At 46.8% G+C, this 20,015-nt stretch overlaps 1 protein-coding gene across 1 annotated transcript in view; it reads left to right on the forward strand.

Annotated features, from left to right (window-relative positions):
• LOC144770712 (serine/threonine-protein kinase pkn2-like) overlaps positions 1 to 20,015 on the forward strand; it is a 240,752-nt gene that overhangs the window by 42,462 nt on the left and 178,275 nt on the right. The window contains exon 2 of the mRNA XM_078655443.1: positions 11,976 to 12,138. Within this exon, the coding sequence (XP_078511569.1) occupies positions 12,002 to 12,138 (137 nt within the window). The 5' untranslated portion in view covers positions 11,976 to 12,001. The remainder of the gene's footprint in view (positions 1 to 11,975; positions 12,139 to 20,015) is intronic.

Below are 20,015 nucleotides of genomic sequence, written 5' to 3' on the forward strand. Positions count from 1 at the left end.
CCCCTAGCGACGGCATTTCAGCGGAGAACGGTGGTGCCCAGATCACCTGTCGGCGGTCAGATAAAAAAGATCTAAACCAGTCCAACACCGTCCCGCGAAACCCGATCTCCTGGAGTCTTAAAAGGAGACCGTCATGCGGGACGGTGTCGAAAGCCGCCGACAGATCCAGCATGACTTTTGTGTGTGTGTGTGTGTGTGTGTGTGTGTGTGTGTGTGTGTGTGTGTGTGTGTGTGTGTGTGTGTGTGTGTGTGTGTGTGTGTGTGTGTGTGTGTGTGTGTGTGTGTGTGTGTGTGTGTGTGTGTGTGTGTGTGTGTGTGTGTGTGTGTGTGTGTGTGTGTGTGTGTGTGTGTGTGTGTGTGTGTGTGTGTGTGTGTGTGTGTGTGTGTGTGTGTGTGTGTGTGTGTGTGTGTGTGTGTGTGTGTGTGTGTGTGTGTGTGTGTGTGTGTGTGTGTGTGTGTGTGTGTGTGTGTGTGTGTGTGTGTGTGTGTGTGTGTGTGTGTGTGTGTGTGTGTGTGTGTGTGTGTCTGTGTCTGTGTCTGTGTCTGTGTGTGTGTCTGTGTCTGTGTCTGTGTCTGTGTCTCTGTGTCTGTGTCTGTGTCTCTGTGTCTCTGTGTCTCTGTGTCTCTGTGTCTCTGTGTCTCTGTGTCTCTTGTGCACCTGTCTGTCTCCCTTGACAGGCATCTTAGCAGCAATAGGTCTCGAGCGAAGCCTAAAAAGTTAAATGTCTTTGAACGGAAATAGTCACAACCACTAAACCTAACATGAAACTATGAATGACTTGACGATTTATGAAATATTGTGCAAAACATTGATCACAAACCTTCTCCAAAGTCTTGCAGCTGTTGTAATGGTGGCTGCAGATGCTACAACTAAGTATTGACTCAGGGAAGGAATAGAGAGATTGAACCTTATACAAGTATAATATTTTTTTAAATTCTTTTTATTGGCATTTTAAAGACAATTACAAAAGCCAGAGGCATAGACATGGCATTACATGGTTATTACAATTGGCAACAGCGTCCCGATATGGCAATAGATCTTGTAACCAATCGCCATCTATGTCCAATTTCACTCCCAACAAAAAAAAACAAAAGGGAGCATAGGGCCACTCAGCACGAATAGTGGGCCAGGAGCTTACTACTGTGATACCAGCAGTGTTGTCAGGAGCGTCATAGTAATGCACAATATGCGATAACCCTGAGCAGCATCCTCCCAGGGGAGCGCTCCCAAGTATAACTCCAGAGGGATCCAAATATCCAAAGGGTGCGATCTCACTGCCATAAACTCCCAGGCAGCAGTTAAATTGTCTTGACAGTGTGCTGCATTTTTTGTATCCTTCTGTGGGACAGGGCGACACCGTCAATGCATTGCCACCCGCCTTAGCTAGCAATAGCAGAAGCCCAGTCGAGAAAAAGTCATCCACATCGTGCGCACGGCACCACCACCACTTGGGGTGCGCGCGGGCACTGTGACGTGCACTAGTTCCACTTCCTGCCTGCGCGAGTGCACTTTCCGCATTTCATGTCGGGCCGGGCCCACTGATCTGCGGTCTATTCTGCGGGGCCCCCTGGGCAGCTGCCCATACAGACCATGCCTAGGACCGGCCCTGGTACCTCCGCCGACGAAGAAGGTAAGGCAAGATATAGAGGAGGAAGCAGTAAATGATCCAGGAGAAACAACAAAAATCGAGGCAGGAGAAGATGTGGGTCATTACATGCAGCGGCGGCAGCAGGTAAGGGGAGGGGGGGCGGCGTGTGTGTGTGTGTGGGTGTGTGTGTGGGTGTGTGCGCGCGTGCATGTGTGCATGTGTGCGTCTGTCTGTGTGTACGCCGTGTGTGCGTGCCTTCGGCCGGCCTGCGTAAGCGCGTCCACAGACCCTGAGCAGCTCGTGCACCTGTCTGTATCCCTTGACAGGCATCTTAGCAGCAATAGGTCTCGAACGAGACCTAAAAAGTGGAGGGTTAAGTCAAAACGTTTGGGGATGACAGCAGGGAGGGCCAGGTCGAACACCTATTACATCGAGGAATGGGCAAATTGCATTCCGGAATTCAGGCGAGTCTCCTGAAGCATAGTTGCATTTCCTCTGGGGTAAGAATGTTTCTTTTTTGTCATTGTTTAGGCTTCTAATGATCCAGCTTAATAGACTGATTTCCCTTATATTGATATCAGCCGTCTTCTACATTTTGAAAATAATTACTACTTGTCTGATAAAAGTGCAATCACTTTAAGCATGTTATGGGAATAAATTGTGTACCACAGTGACACACTATCCCCATAACATAACTACTCGATGTGTGTGCCCCTCCAGCCCACTCTGAAACCTATATCAGCGAATTATCTAAGTACAAAATGTCCTGATGGAGACTTCCTGTAAAGTTCTGGTCTCCATACATCTGATAGCAGTAGCACCCAATATGGAAGGCTGGACATACCCAGGAAGCGTGTCCCACTCCAGACGTTGCCCCATAGCCATGGCGGATAGCAACCTCAACCTTCTTTAATGGCCCAGAAAGCATTACTAACCCAGCAGGGGTCCTCCTGACGAGCCCACCCAAAAGTAGCAACAACCACTGTGTCAGGCAACTGAGATGGCAGCAGCCATGGGGCACTATCTCCAGGCCCAATGCCAGAATCCACCATCATCAGGAGCTTAGGGGCTCCGTTGTATCCCATCTTCTCAGGTGCAGGTATTTTATGGCAGTGGTTGTTGCCTTCCAGTTCCGGCACTTACACATCCCTCGTTTGTCTATCTTGTTGAAACTGGTGCACAGGGTTCTACCTGCACATTAGTGGCCCCCTGTCGCCACCAGTCGTCAGCAGGCCAAACGAAGATGGACGATGGTGCAGACTCAGCAATTCTCGTGCGTCCTGAAACAAAACAAAAATTGTAAAACACGTACACTACTGAACTCTAGTCATTACGTGAGCAGTGTAGATGCACTGTATGCACCTTACACTTTCTTAATTTTATGCTGTTCTGATATTGCATGAGGCTGATATGCATCTTCAATCAATAATGCATCTCGACATAATAACGGCGTACTCCTAGTTTAAAGGCGTGAACTTGATTCGTGAAGCTGACGTTAGAAGTGGACGGGCTGTGAGTATAGCAGATTTTCATCAAACCCAGCATACCTTGTGCCCCTGTTTGTAGTGCATGACAGGAATGCAAGAAAGCTATGGTTAGCTTACTGAACCTTAACTGGTACTTTTCTGTGGTTGTTTGGTTGTGTTTTGGAACCATAAATGCACTTTATTTGTATTTTTTCAGTAAATTACCATGTTTTTAAGCATACATTATTGTCTTTTAAGAACATCTAATCATAACTTCACTTTCACCCATGTTTTTCCATTACATTTCTGAGGCTTTTTCATCATATTCCACATGGACTTGTTTTGCACATTACCCTCTGTTTATGGGATAACCATCACTGACAACAGATTTAGACTGCGGAGTAGGGAATGACGGCAGCCCAGGTACACAAGCTGCTGTAGACATCCTAACACTTGAAGCACATGGTTTTTGGCAGGGTTTGACTGCAGACAGCGACTTGCAGTAAGGCAATATACTCTAACTATACTGGGGATTTTGAATGCAGATCATGTTCCAAACCTAACACCGATGTCGGAACTCAGCTGTGCACGCCCTTTGGCAGTGCACAGAAAGTGTTGGCCACAAAGTCTGGCAAGCCATGCTTTTGACCCCTACCACGCACGGCCTTTGGCCATACACAGCAGGGTGGGCTGCAGGTCTGGCCTCCACCCAGGCAAAGCACCTCACATCCGTGGGCAGCCGATCTGGAATTAGCTGCAGGGCTTGGTCTCTGTCTAGGCTCTGTACTCATGCTCCATAATCAGTCTTTGGCTGTGCACTGCGAGCATGAGATCCAAAGCTATGCACAGTTGGGGTAGGGTGCAGGGCCTGGCCTCCAGACATATCCTGTGTCCTACTGTCTGGGGGCCTCCTGCCACATCCTGTGCCTTATCGTCTGTGGGCCTCCAGCCAGATCGTGTTGTCTACTTTCTGTGGGCCTCCAGCCGGATCCTTTGCCCAACCGTCTGTTGACCTCCAGCCAGATCCTGTGCCCTACCATCTGTGGTCCTCCAGCCTTATCCTGTGCTCTACCGTCTGTGGACCTCCAGCCAGATCCTGTGTCCTACAGTCTGGGGGCCTCCAGCCAGATCCTGTGCCCTACCGTCTGTGGGCCTCCAGCCAGATCCTGTGCTCTACCATATGTGGGATTCCAGCCAGATCCTATGCCTTACTGTCTGGGGACCTCCAGCCAGATCCTGTGCCCTACTGTGTGTGGGCCTCCAGCCAGATCCTGTGCCCTAGCGTCTGTGGGCTTCCAGCCAGATTCTGTACCCTACCGTCTGTGGGCCTCCAGCCAGATCCTGTGCTCTACCATCTGTGGGCCTCCAGCCAGATCCTGTGCCCTACCGTCTGTGGGCCACCAGCCAGATCCTGTCCTGTGCTCCACCATCTGTGGGCCTCCAGCTAGATCATGTGCTCCACCATCTGTGGGCCTCCAGACAGACCCTTCACCCTACTGTCCGTGGCCATCAGATTGGTCATGTGCACTTCCTTTCCCTGCTTGCCTCCTTGTGTGTCTGACCCTTTCTGGGCTCAGACATTGGCTGTGTGCAGTGGGGAACAGGTCCTCTGGCCACACCCTGCCTAATCTCTTCTGACGTCCACTCCCCTGCTGCACATGACCTTCTGTGTTGCACAGTGGGGGTGGGCCCCTAGGTCTGCATCTCCCCCGCCGCAGGAATATTCCTTCCACCGCACACAGGCTGATGAAATAGTCATCCTCTGCGCTGGTTTCTTAAAGGCTCTCTTGAGAGATTCACAGCCATGATGCAGAGGTGTGTGCATACTGGCTGGCACAATATGCTTGCTGAAGGCATACCCTTCCAGAACAATATCTAGACCAGTTCTGAAACATTCCACACTTTGTAATTGTTCTCTACAGTGCATGACATATCCAGTGTGAGGAATATTTGAGTAGTAGATCAGGATTTGTGTCAAAAACGATGAGTCCTTATGTTTAGCTGCACAAGTTATGCCCGCTTGCAATAAAGTAACACAAAACAGTGCAAAGTGCTATTTGCACAGAGAAAGGCAGTTTTCTGGTGCAAAATACCTTTTCCATTGCAAAATAAAAAGCGTTGCAAGACTATGCACTGTTATGCGCCACTGCAGACCTTTGATAAATCTGCCACTGGGTGTGGAAGTTACTTTAGTATGGTTAACGTGTAAATGGTCCACCCCCCACTTTATCCACTGAGCTCCTGAATATGTGAGATCTTGCAGCGTTAACAGGGATATAAGGATGCCTTCTGTGAACATTACATGGATTGGCGTCCGTGAAATAAAATGGCGTTGTCTTCCACCTTCTACATTTTGACATGTGAGCAACCTGATGTACTGAGTATGCATTGCGGAGGGAATGCTTTAGGCTCAGTTACTGGTGTTGCTTTATCATTTGAAATTAAAGAAACCTTTGGAAAATGTAATGCATTTCTTCCCCTTCACCCCCTTTGTCTATTCAAAGATATTGCAAATCCAGAAGTGGAAATTGTCTGAGCCGTTTTTTCTAGCAATACACAAAACCCAGGAACATGAAAACTAAGTGATTCTCCATACTTTTGGGATCATGCTAATAGATCCATCTAGAAGAATAACATCCGGTTCGACATGCGAAGAAATGGAGTGTATCTGACAGCAACTTCCTTATCAATGTGAAGAAATGTGTCAGATTCTATATAATACTGCTTCTTGTAATGCTGTTTGAAAAATTTTCTCCCGATGTTGGCTCAATACTGATCTGGTGCCGATTATCTCTTCTATACCGCAGATCCGTTTTTAGGTCTCGGCCTGCGTAGGCTGCGCTTGCGCAGTCTCGCTGGCAAGATTTTATGTATTAGAGTATGGGGCTTAAACCCGTCCCTCTTCTCCATTGGCTGGCTTCCTAAACGGAGGCCAGCCATTGGAGAAGACGGGCGTCTTTCTATTTAAGCCCCGTCTTCTTTTTCGGATTTAGGGGTCTGTTTTTTAGTTTCTTTCCCCCCTCTTCCCATTGGCTGGAATTTTACAAAATTCCAGCCAATGGGAAGAGGAGAGAAAGAAAAACACGCCTCCCAGTCCAAAAATGACGGGGCGTTTCTCCGAGGAATTTCTGCTTGACCTCGGAGAAACATGGTGGTGTTCGACTCTTGTAACGCTGGGCCTGAAGATATCCAGTTTAGGATAGAAAACTGCATGCTCTTTCATTCAGTAAGAATGCCTGCGATGCAATAAGTGCAGCCCCCTCCTTCGCTTGCTCATGGCATCTTGTGAATCTTCAGTTTAGCTGCCTCCTCTGCCCTCCTGACAGCTTGCTTTTAATACACGTGGCACACGAGTAGCTGAGGACCCAGAAATGAAATGTCAGGCCTAATTCTGGCATCGCAGACTGGACGCGTCTCCACCCGCCTCGGAGACGAGCTGTCAGTCCGGCTCGCGTCCCCTCTCGCCGATCGGCCCGGCGCCGCGCGCTCGTCCTTGCAGGGGCTTCTGGCGCGTCTTCTGATTGGAGATGACGAAGGAGCGGATTCTCTGTCTGAAAGTTCCGGTGTCCCTTGTTTTTGCATTCTCTCCATAAGACTTTGAAAGGCATCCATCTGCCATTAGCACCACAAAGATGACTCCCAAACCGTGACGTATTATACATGTGGTCAGCCCTACGTTCCAGTATGCTTATCGAAACTGGCCTGTCCTGCCAACTGTCAATACTAAATAATACCATTGACAGTTACCAGCTCTTCATTGAGCTTGATTTCAGGCTTAATCTGTGTCAACTTCCTCCAAATCATGTACTCAACTCATTAGGAGCACGTAAACTTAAATTGAATTATACAGCTTTCATATTTTACCGCGGCGGCGGTAAACATGAATAATACGATCAAAACCCCCTCTTAATATATTTGTAGCGAAAATAAGGCTAATCGTAACACGACACAATTCATTCACATGTATTCTGGCTAGCACATCAACTTTATACACTCCAAGATTGCGACCAATTACCAAGGACTTCCTCATCAGCAGGAGCAAAGTCCTTCTACTACTCTTTTTTATTTGCATTTCGTAACAAAGGCCAACAATAAGCTTCGCATATGTTTACCAGCAAAAGTCAAGTCCCTCTACTACTTAAAGATGGCGCTCTAGCATAAAGGCGCCACAACGCCGCGCCGTTAGCAACAATGGATTGAGCCAGGACTGCCGTCTACCTAATCAGCAAAAGTAAGTCGGCATCATGCTTTCTCCCTCGCCGACCCGGACTAAAGACTAATTCCTCCTTGTGCTTGCTGCTGCTTTGTTTTCACTGTAAAGTCAGCAAGGCTTATATAGTTGCTGCTCGCTCCCCGGATGTGCCTCACCTCCGAGCCTAAGTTTAGTTCTGCGCTCGTCTTTCCAAGCCGAAGTACAGGCCCGCTCATAGTCAACATGCCCAAGCCATTCACTGGCATTATTACCGGTAAACACCATGCTAGTTTTTCGGCAAGTTATTCACAGCTTGTACTCCACCTCAAATGAATGACATTACAGTGTTTCCATATTTGAGGACTATTGTACCTTTTTCCTTTGTCAATGCCCCACTCATATTTATTTAACTCCTGTCAAGAGACTGTTTTCCCCGGTTTTCCTTTACTTCCAATGTCAACTTAACTATAACCCGATTGTATAGCCATAAGCATAAGCTTTTAATGTCGCCAAGGATTAAGTGGCTAAGTGATTAAGTACTCGACTAAGGACCCATCTAAGCCAAGAGTGTTACCATCTTCCTTCCCCCCACGCCCCCTTCGAGGATGTCTGGGCTGCGGCCCCCCGTTGCTTGCACAAAGAGCTGCCTGGCGGTGCTGTGGGGGAGGGGGCTGGCAGTGAAGCAAGGCGGAGCAGGCTGGCACCGGGCAGCAAGCGATCCGGGGAGGGGGCATGGCTAGAGATGGGGCAATGTAGAAACAGGAGCGGAGAGTCGTGTGTGTGAGAGACAGTGTGTGTGTTTGAGAGACAGTGCGTGTGTGAGAGTGTGTGTGTGAGAGACAGTGTGTGTGTGAGTGAGAGACAGTGTGTGTGAGAGACAGTGTGTGTGTGAGAGACAGTGTGTGTGTGTGAGAGACAGTGTGTGTGTGTGTGTGAGAGACAGTGTGTGTGTGAGAGACAGTGTGTGTTTGTGGCTATGTGTGTGTGTGGCACTGTGTGTGGCGCTCTGTGTGTGTGGGGGGCTCTGTGTGTGTATGGGTCTGTGTGTTTGTGTGTGGCATTTGCATGAGATTAAGCTATTGGCGTTGTAAATGACAATGCCATTTATTTATCTGTTTCCAAAACCAACACATAAATAAAAAGTTTGTCATTTACAATGCCAATAGCTCTAACTTTTGCAAAGGCGAGACCGTTGCATTGTAAATGCTTGTTGGATTTGTGATACCTAAATGGCCAAGGGGAGAATAAGCTCTCTCTGCTAATCAAATGCAAGTATTTCTTTTTCCATTTTGGGGCCATGGAGGTCTGTAGATCCTGATCCAGGTATCTTCTGCAACTTAAAGGTCCAGATATGTCTCGAAATTTAACCCCATCTTGCCCAAACCTGGCACCTTTTTAAACATTGATTTCTTTAAAACTGCTGAAAAGGCAAACACATAATCCTTGAGTAATGCACTAAATTTGTGCCAAATCTGGTAAAATTCCATTCAGCCATTTTTCTATAGCGAAGAGCAAGGATCCTATGGGAATTAAAATGGGAAGTTGCACTTTTAGGACTCCCCTTTTTCTTGGTCCCCACTTAATGGGCCTGCACAAAATTTGCAATGAAGAATACAAAGAAATGTTAATATATCTCTATTAATCATCATGATTGTGTACTATATGAATATTGTGTTTGAATTAACGTGATGATAGGAGTAGGGGTGGTATTACTGTTCTATTGATGCGGTACTAGGGATAGCACTGTAGTGCTCAGCTGCCGCATTGTGCAGTTGAGAAGCTGACATGTTGGGCTGGCAGTGCTGATTGTGAAGGTGCTGTAGTTGCTGAGAATTGTAGTTTAACTCTGTGGGATGGTTGTGCCATATTGGCGTGGGGGCCTTAATAGAGGGTTGTGGTCTGGTGACATGAGTATGGGGCTGGGAGGTTGTCTGGTGCTGCTGGGGTTAGTGTGGTCATGCTGAGAGGGAGATGTATATTACTGTTTTTTGCTGTGTGTGTGGTGAGTTGTGGTGTATACAGGAAGTTGGTTCTGAGATTATGGCAGTGGGTGTACACTATGATGGGTAGGCGTATTATGTGGTGGCATCCGGGGATGGAGCTTTGATTATGTGTTCTGGAGTCAAAGTGATATTGGCTCAGTACTTGGGGTGGCCACGTGCTGTGGATACTGGTTCAGTACTGAGTAGCGATCGTGTAGTATGTTTCCTGCTCTTTCTCTGGTAGGTAACTGAATAATATACATTCAAACTCATTTACTGCATATATGTGATTCTTTTCTCTGAAAAGGGCCAATACTCGCTGCTTCAGTAAAAAGATGGTAGTTTTATTTTAGTGGGACTCCATCATTTGTTTTTAGTCAGTGGTACTGAGTCAGATAAATTACAGGAGTGAATTTCTATGTCTGTGCAAACAGACTATAACAATAACAAAGCAGCAACCTAGGTTAACTTCTTGGTACTACCCATGGTGAATCACGTCACACTACCATTGAGCAGCAATTTGCCCTCCATTGAATGGAATGCATCAATTTATTAACTTCTTAAGAGAGAGCAAGGCTCTTTTGTAGACCAAAAAGTGTAAAAGTGTCTACTTTCTAAAGACCAGAGTATGATTGGGCTGTAGACAAAATGTGCTATTTCTTGAAGAACTGCAGCAATCAGAAACCACTGAACATTATTCAAAATGGATAGTTTGGTTGAATGTCAGAAGACTTTAAGACTCGCAGGCACTTTATGTACAGTTTGTTGGCAAAAGGCTTATTCATTGGGGCAGAGGTACCTGCTGTTCTTCTGTTTCTCTACAATATTTCTGGCTCTTTTCTTAAATAGATTCCAGGTCTAGTGGTAAAGATTAGCAACTCAATGGGTTTGAAAATCCCGCTGCAGCAATGAAAGCAGCAAATCCGACTCATCAGGACCTCGCAGAGAAGGTATCTGGCTTCACAGAGCTCTCTTTGGCTACAGCCTGCTGCCTTGCCTGCCAGAAGAATCTGAGCTCAAAAAAATGAATGAGTCCGAAGGTAGAAATCTTCACGGAGTGAAGGCCTGGAAAGTATCTGGCCAACAGGGAACCTACTCTGGGTGCAAAATTTGAATTTCTCCTGCTGGGAGCTTTCCCGCCAACAGTCAATGGCTTCCCCGAGACCGCAAAAAAAGAGAGAGTAACCCTTCGCAACAAAGGGAACTGGGTTTTTCCATTGGCAACAAAATATCATCCCCCTTGTAACTCTTTGCTTTACCCACTACTCACATACCACAAATAGCTTACATACACACAAAACAGTTTTTTGTAAAAATGATATCTCCTGTTTTATTAAAGTTATTGCACATACATAATTAAAATATTTAAAATAAAACTCTGAACAATTCATAAATTATGCCTCTTGATTGAATTCTCTTTGCACCTCAGAGGAAACCTTTCTATTTCCCTGAATTGGTACTTATAGGCATATAAAAAACCATTCAATTACATATAATAATTATTTTCAAAATAATAAAAACTAGTTGTCAACGCGGCGTTTGTTGGACTACAGTTGATTGACCACACCTTCTTCAGGACAATCTTTTTTATAAAAACATGTTGTTAAATTTTCAGTTTATTGTTTATTGTTAGACTGAGCGAGCTTCACCTCTTAGATTGGTGGTGGATTGTATTCTCTGAGATAATTTCAGGAGGAGATTTATACACACACCAGGACCTCCATACTTTATGTCCCTTGGTCTCCTTTATTTTCTTCTTTTATTATTCCAATTACCACTTTTGGGTTCCTGATAGTTGTATATTTGGCCTTTATTTCTTCGGAATATAACATCGTACTTGATGCACGTAAATGATTTTTACACTTTATTCAGGCAATTTATTTGTGTAATTTACATCTGCTCTGGTATCTCTTGCTACTCTTCTTGTCGTATTGATCATCCAGTGGCTATCACATGATGTAAAGCGATCTTCGCCCACAGCATGCTGCCTTGCTTAGCAGTGGAGTTTTGACTTCCATTCTAGAGACTAAGTTCGAAGGTAAAAATTTCACTGGGCTGAATCTGGTCCCTGTATCCGACCATGCTCCCTCGTAGTCGGCCTTAAACCTTGTTCTTGTCCATCTCAACGAGATGATTGCAGTTGGTGCCTAATGCTTTTTGTTGCTATTTTAAACCTTTAATTAAAAAAAATGAATAACTCCAGTTTTCCGTATTGGGTATTGTTGTTTTGGTGTAATTGTATTTATGAAAATTTACTATATTTTTCTGAATTAGTTTAGGATTTTTCTTGTGTTGTGTTTTGACTTTATTACTGCTGACTCTATTACTGTTAAGCCTGTGCGCTCTGTGCTGTAGCTACCAGGGAGTTGACTCAGGTTTAATTAGACATTTTAATGTTTCAGCCTGAGATGGATGGGGTTTTCACCGAGGCCCCCCTTCCCCGAACCAATACCCTAATTGCCCACATATATATTCTATGAGGAAGGAGATTTGCGCTGGAGCTGTTGTCCTGTACATTTTCTTTAACAAGGGATACTTTCACTGTGTTGCTGTACTGTTTATTGTGAGGGGGGAGCGTGTACTATTGCTGCTGTCTCTGCATTTTCCTGGAGCAAAGAAGCTTGCCTTGGCGATGTCCATATTATACCTATGCTCTATATCTTACTGACGCTTGAGAGAATCGTATCCCAGTAGAAGAGTCAAATAATTGCCTTTACATATTCTTGTTGTTTGCTTTTTTCTTCAGGGTAAAGGTCTGCCTCATTTCAAATCATGTCTTACACTCTTGGTGAAGGTTGCTGTGGCAAAGTGCGTAAAGGATTGTATAAGGGTAGAGTCGCTGCTATCAAAACTGTCCCCTACGACATTACCGATGAAGAGGACCTCAGAAGAGAATGTCGTGTCTACGGGTGAGTAGTGTATGGTTTATCTACTGCAATGATATACCTCTGTAGTGGGAAGCACTTGAAAGCGGATGACATACCCAGAGTTAGACTGGGTTATGAGGAAATTGAGAGGTTTCCTGACAGGCTGGTGACTCTGGAACCCAAGGCAGAATGTAGAGAGTAGATTTATTTTATGCTCTTGTAAAGCGCCAGAATAGACCCCCGAAGGGGTATCTCCGCGCTGTTGCTGCAAAGAGGGAGTACTGAGGATATTATGCTGCAGTGATGATATGAAGGCAGGACAGACATTAATTAGTAGGATATAGGTGGGTTTTTAAAGTTTTCCGGAAAATCAGGTGACTGTTGAGTGATCTTAGTTCGAGGGGCAAAGAGTTCCAGAGTACTGGTCCGGCATGGGCGAGCGCACGGCCACCCTGTCTGGTCTTCTTTACCCTGGGTGTCTGCAACAATAGTTGGTTACTGGAGCGTAGAGAACGCTCGGGGATGTAAGGCTGAAAGATTGCAGCCAGATATTTTGGGCCTTCCCCTATCATACACTTGTGAATAGTACATAAGGTTTTGAACTGGACTCGTCTCCTCACTGGAAGCCAGTGGAGTCTGGTCAGCAGAGGGCAGGAAGGGGTCCTCGGTGGAGCATTGAGGACAATCCTCGCTGCTGTGTTTTGAATCACCTGTAATTTGTTTAGTTGTTCCTCGTTGGCTTCAAGGAGCAAACCATTACAGTAATCCACCCTGCTGATGACAAGAGCCTGCACAAGCGTTTTCCTATGATGGTCCGGTAAGTAGGGGAAGACTCGTCTGAGCATCCCGATAGCCCGAAAGCAGGTGCCGGCAACTTGATGTACATGATCTTTAAATGTGAGTTGCTGATCAAATAGCACACCCAGGTTCCTGACCGTACTCTTGGGGATAGGGACAGGGCCTAACTCCAGGGGCCACCAGTCCGGAGACCAGTGTATTACAGCTTGCCCAAACAGCATGACCTCGGTTTTCCCAACATTACACTGCAGATAGTTTGATGACATCCATTCTGCAATGGCTCTCATGCCATCTGCAAAAGATCTTTTTATTGCAGGTGTAAGTTTCTTGAAAGGAAAAAGGAGTTGTGTGTCGTCAGCGTACGACACTGGGGTGAAACCGAAGGATCTTGCTAAGTTGGCTAGGGGGGCCACATACACGTTGAACAGTGTAGGGCTCAAACAGGACCCTTGTGGCACTCCCCTATTGAGCTCCCTGTGAGTGGATTTGTGGGAGCCCAGCCTCACTTCTTGGGATCGACCAGATAGAAAGCTCTCCATCCATGCCAGAGCCCCTCCCTCCACGCCCACCTCCCTTAGACGGTTGAGAAGCACCATGTGAGACACCGTATCAAAAGCGGCGGAAAGATCCAACAACACAAGAATCGTAGAGGTGCCTTCATCCAGTGCCATTCTGATGTTATTGGTCACTGTTTGAAGAGCAGATTCTGTGCTGTGGTTTGGCCTGAACCCAGATTGTGAGTAGTCCAGGCCTTCCGTCGCTTCAAGATGTTGAGAGAGATAGGTGTTCACATGCTTTTCCGCAAGCTTACCCAAATAGGGTAAAAGGGAGATAGGACGTAGGTTGGATAGGTCCGTCCAGGGGGAAGCTGCCTTCTTTCTTATCGGGTTCACCACCGCCTTTTTCCACTCTGCTGGGACCTGGCCTCTCATAAGGGAGGTGTTAATCACCTCCAGTATGGGGGGGCCCAGGAGAGAGATCAGTGGGCCAACCATTTTGGCGGGAATGAGGTCATTAGGGGAACCTGATTTTATGTGACTACAGAGGGAGAGAAGCTCTGTATAGATGATGTGGCTTTACAGCCAACAGCCAAAGCGTCTGACTTTGGAACTGGGGAACCTTGGGCAAGTCTCAGCGCCGACTTCACATCCTGAAATTCTAGGCATATCACTTAATCCTATGTTGTGTAATGTAACTGGTGCTCATGTAAAGCGCTCCAATGCCCTCCTGCAGAGTTTACAAAAGGGCACTTGCATCACCAGGGGAGCAGATGCCAGGCCTACTGGAAATCCCTAGCACTGGTTTATACAGAAGTGCTCTAATCTACCTTCATGTACGGCTTGTACTGTGTCTTAAACTGCAGTCGTAAAGTATCCTTCTGTGTTGGCTAGTACTCTGTCATATGTCTAGTACTCTAACTCAAGTAATTTCTGGCCTCATTAGGGACCATCAGTGTTGCTCAATCACTTACATAGACGTGCACACGTTCATCTGTGCACACTAAACATAACATATATGCAAACTCTCTTTTTTTTAATTCTTAAGTTAAATATTAAGTCGAAGAACCAAAGTACTACAACATTTGATCTCTGGTGGCAACAATCATACGGAAATGTAAGATATTTCTATTGGTAATTATTCAGAAAAATCTAATATATTAGACAAATAAATTGCCCAGCAAGCACTTACTGTTGCAAATTTTGTTATTCAATTCATAAATACATTTTAATATGATTAACTTCTCTTATAGCCAACGTGGTTAAGGAATTCGTGATTTAGGCAGTAGTTGTTCAATCATACATCCATTTGCTGCAACTGCTAAGGAATCAGAGTAGCAGGAAAACGGATTTCCTCAGTTAAAAGACTGAGGGGTCTACTTATGAATTTCTTACGCAGCGCAGTGGGTAAAAATGCTGCGCTGGTTTAGGAGAGAGCAGTGGAGTGACATATTTACAGAGATATGCTCTCTCCTCCCCTCTCTCTAGTGGCTGGTGCCCAAGCAGGCAGGCGTGCCACACGCACACACATGGGCACCATAGTGCAAGGGTGTCTGCATGAGTCTGAATCTAAGGTATCCTTCCCGTACGAAATACAATGCTTAGGCCAACTTTAAAACCCTTCTTACTTAGTATGTGTGCTGTACAGTGCAGCTCATATGCAAAGTCTGAAAAGATAAGCAAAATAAACCATTTCTCCGCGGATGCGCCTATATGAAATTGGGATTATTTTTTGACAAAACCCTGTTTACTTTTTTTAGTAGATAGAATTTTGTGGCAAAAACAGTGGGGGGGAGGTTGGATGGGAATGCCCGTGCACTACACATGGAACACCCACTTGGCGTTATGTAATGCAAAGCAGCCCAATGCTCTACTCGGAGTTACTTTCAATTGACTTTTCAGTGCAGTTATGCTCTGAAAAGAAAATAGCGAAAAGATTTTGTGTCGATTTGTGTCACTTTTGTGGAGCAAACGTGTCCCAAAATCTTAGTAAATATACCCCTAAGTATTTTAACTGATTGCAGATGATGGAAGTTAGTGCTGTTCAGGTAGGTGTCCACCATAAGTCAGGGGTGGGATGGGGTGGTGTGCCATTTTTAGAATACCCAATGAAAATGCACATCCATATCTATACTATCTATACTACTAGTATAAAGAGAGAACAGAAACCTTTTGGCAAGGTAAACTCGGGAACCACAGCGCCAATCCACACACCCAATACATTGTTGGAATCCTCAGGGTGTGTAGATGGACATAGGCGACATAAAATAAAACGTACATTAAAAAAGTATATTTACAAACAAAGTAGTCCCCTAAAACTAGCGCCGGCCGCGACGTAGTGCTGACCGCGACCTAGACGTGCGTGATGACGACAGGCGGGGAGGAGCGGTGACGAGCGGCGAGGAGTGGCATTGAAGTCCGGAGCTCGGGGAGGAGCGGCGCATCAGGTAGGGCGAGGCGGGAGGCGGTCTGGGCAATGTCGGGGGGGGCGGGGGCCGGGAGTGGCGGTGAAGTCCGGAGCGCGGCTCAGGTAAGGCAGAGGCGGGAGGCGGGAGGCGGGAGGCATGCGGGCTGGGGGCGGGAGGCGGGAGGCGGTTTACGCAATGTCGGGGCGGGCGGGGGCCCGGCCGGGACTGCACAAAAGCCGAAAATGCTGCCCCCAGTCCCCTTCTGCCCCGGGCAACGCCGGGGCGGGCTGCTAGTACTAGTATAAAGAGAGAACAGAATCCTTTTGGCAAGGTAAACTCGGGAACCACAGCGCCAATCCACACACCCAATACATTGTTGGAATCCTCAGGGTGTGTAGATGGACATAGGCAACATAAAATTAAAATAAAACTTAAATAAAAAAATTAAAATTTACAAACAAAGTAGTCCCCTAAAACTAGCGCCGGCCGCGACGTAGCGCTGACCGCGACATAGACGTGCGTGATGGCGACAGGCGGGGAGGAGCGGTGACGAGCGTCGAGGAGTGGCGGTGAAGTCCGGAGCTCGGGGAGGAGCGGCGCATCAGGTAAGGCGAGGCGGGAGGCGGTCTGGGCAATGTCGGGGCGGCGGGGGCCTGGGAGTGGCGGTGAAGTCCGTAGTGCGGCTCAGATAAGGCAGCGGCGGGAGGCAGGCAGGCGGGAGGCGGGAGGCAGGCGGGATGGGGGGCGGGAGGCGAGAGGCGGTCTACGCAATGTCGGGGCGGGCGGTGGCCCGGCCGGGACTGCACAAAAGCCGAAAATGCTGCCCCCAGCCCCCTTCTGCCCCGGGCAACGCCGGGGCGGGCTGCTAGTATTAAATATATTTAGAGTATATTCCCTTTCAAATCAATGGAATGACCCAGGAACAGAATACAAACGGTAGAAGAAGTACAATGAGATGACACTCTCACAATGAGATTGCTAATCTCGTGTATGGCTACTTAACAGCAATTATGCAAATATTAACACTCTAAACAGTAATGAAACCAGCTCACCCTCAACTCCCTGTTAAACACTGTACAACATCAGCATACACATAGTGCTGGAGAAGCTCAAAATTGCATAGAACCCAACAGTATGTAGGCAAAGAAATACACTAAAGGGCTTGTAGTGCTATGACATAATGTTCAGAACTGGCTACTGTTCTCAAACAACGACTACAGCAACACAGTGCAGGACACACTTCCCCCAACACTCAAGCATGAGTTAAATTTGTACCAGTGGTTGATTATTGAAGTTTGCAACTTGCATTGCAGAAAGAACTAGCGGTGGCTTATCCGTAATGGCAGAGGAGCGTCGCCCCACTGCAGATGAACAATAAAACGATAAAAAAACAAATTTATTATTAATATTTTATTTTTCACTGACATCCGATGCTGCCAAGTCTAGAGCTTGGCTATACTCTATGGACAGACACCAGCACTGTAAGTGCGCATGTCAGTTTGTCTGGCCGTCGTAGGGCGGCCAAACCGACATGCACACTTAGATTTCTCCAACCCGAACTGTATTGTTAGTAGTGTAGTGGTTTATATTTGCTGCTATCTAATTCATCTGCATTGTCACTTTAGCTCTGATCAAACTATTGTTTTTGCCTGCACTGTGTTTGTAACTTTTAAATGAGCTTGGATTTTAATGTTGTTTGTTATTCTGTATACCTTTTATGACCTGACTTTGGAATGTCGAATAAAAACAAAAATTGATTGATTGACTCCAAAGTGAATTTACCAGGCAGTATCTTCACCCCTCCACCCCAGCTACATTTGCAGGGGTCAGCCTTCTCGACAGCCCATCTCCATTCTTTGTGTGGTGTATGTCTGTTTGAAATGGCTGATATTGTTCAGGCCCTTAAAGCTGTCTCGTGTGGACGAGCGGCTGGTCCTGATGGTATCCCAGCAGCTATATTTTTATCTGACATAGAGGTCTGGTCATGCTGTATCTTAGTTCTGCCCAATGCAATTGCAGCAAGGGCACCCATCCCTGATTCCTGGATAGGCGCCATACTACTACCTATATAAAAAAAAGGCGACCGTTCCACACCTTCCAATTACACGCCAATAAATCTTATAGACTGCATTCAGAAAAGTTTGGTCGCTGTCTTCTTAATAAAATACAAGCCTGGATGGTTGAAAGTGAGGTTTTCAGTCCATTTGAAGCAGGCTCTCAACCATTGACCAGGTTTTAGCATCATGTGAATTTACTGGAGAACAGTTTTGATTGGCAGGGGCAGCCTTTATGTCTCCTTTATCGACTTAAATTCGGCTTTTGATTTGAATCCTCGACTCGGCCTTAGGAGTGCCTTGGCTGACTTGGCAATGCCCCCTTCACATTCTGGCCCTTTTAATTTGGGTACATAAGGACAATAAGGCGCATATCCGCTGGGAGGGGTTGGTCAGGCCCAGTTGATGGAAAGGGGACCAGTTTGTAAAGGCATTCACCAGGGCTGTGTCCTGCCTCCTACTATGTTCTCACTTTTAATTTTTTTAATACTCAAATTGTATTTGTTTTTAAAACAGACAATGCAGACGCAACAGTACATAGATATAAGATGCAGTTGCTTGACCCAGACCGCGTTTGGGGTGCCAGGCGATGCGCCCTCACCTACTTATTAGCAAAGGGTTCAACATAGATACACTTACTTCCCCGCACCCTTACCTCAACCCAGCAGACCCAACCACCTGCCCCACACTCTTTTGTGCATCCTTTGGTATCCTGACCCAGGTATGCCGTCTTCCCCTGCAAGGCACACCAGTCCAAGCCCCTCCTCCACTGGGTGACTATAGGGGGGTAAAACTCTTCCACTTGGCAGCAATGTCTCTCTTGGTCATAGACAAGCCATACTTAGGAATGCTATGTCTGCACTGGAGCCTCCTATACCCTCCAGGATCCCCAGGAGCACCACCTGGAGCGTACAACGAACCTTCCATCCCAATGTCACACTTAGCTCCCCAACCACATCCGCCCAGTATTTTGATATGGAGGCACAGGACCAACCCCCAGATGCATCAAGCACCCACTCTGCGAATCCTAAATAGCAAAAAATACCGAATCGCTATTTAGAAATCGCAGAATGGGATGCATCACCAAAATCGGTAAACATCTGCTAATCGCAACCGCCCGCAATCGTCAAATGTGAATACGCAAAAATCGCTACAAATTCGCAGATTCGGCTGTTTCCAACCCCCAAATTGCGATTTCGCAATTACCGAAATCGCAATTAGCGATCTCGCAGATTGCGAGATCGCAAAAACGTGAAGTCGCATCTTGAGCACAATGATGACATCACTACCAGGAAGTAGCCTGCTCCATGCATCATTTGGATCACAGAGCTGGATACAGGAGGAGGCAGAGCACTGAGATCCAAGAGACACATCCTGCAGTTCCAATACAGGACAGAAATAAATACCACTATGTCCCAGGAAGCTGCAGGACAAAGTGAAAAACCCAGGCAGCGCAAAATAAATTTAAATGAAAAAGGACTGGAGTACCTGAAAGAAGGAGTCAGCAGGGACCATGACCAACTGTTTGGGAAGCTGTCCTGGAAGGTGCCCGAGGCTACCCAGAGGCGTATCTGGGTGCGCATCAAGGCTAAGGTGAACGCGGTGAGAATCACGCACCGGTCCATCGATGACCTAAAAAAGAGGTAGTACTACCTCAGAGGCCGTGCCAAGTAGCGCATTGCGGAGAGACTGGGGGAGAGACTGGCTACGGGAGGAGGACACACCACAGTCCCTGAGAACACACCCATGGAGGACCTAGTGGAGGACACCATCAATCCTGCAGCCTGCGTGGGTGTCACTCAACTGGACACCTCCCGCGCCACACACCAATCTCAAGGTAAGAGCCATGCTACTGCTATCCCGTACCCTAACAATGCCCATGCCCCCAGTGCAAGCCATATTTGTAACCCCAGTAATCCAATCCCTGCTCCTCCCAAACGCCCAAATGCATTGTGGGACCTGTAGTGTGTCAATGTGCCCTGATAGATACCCACAGTCAGAATAGTCAAGTAAAACAGACCCCCAAAGCCAGTCAGGGAATGCAGACATCAAGCAATAGTGAGCCTGCATGCATGTTGCTACATCCCAGGTGCCTGAATCATATAATTAATCATGCACTCATCCACATCACAGGTGCTGCAGATGCTGACACGTCTGACAGT

Source organism: Lissotriton helveticus, chromosome 7 (assembly GCF_964261635.1).
Source record: "Lissotriton helveticus chromosome 7, aLisHel1.1, whole genome shotgun sequence".
NCBI classification, from domain to species: Eukaryota; Metazoa; Chordata; class Amphibia; order Caudata; family Salamandridae; genus Lissotriton; species Lissotriton helveticus.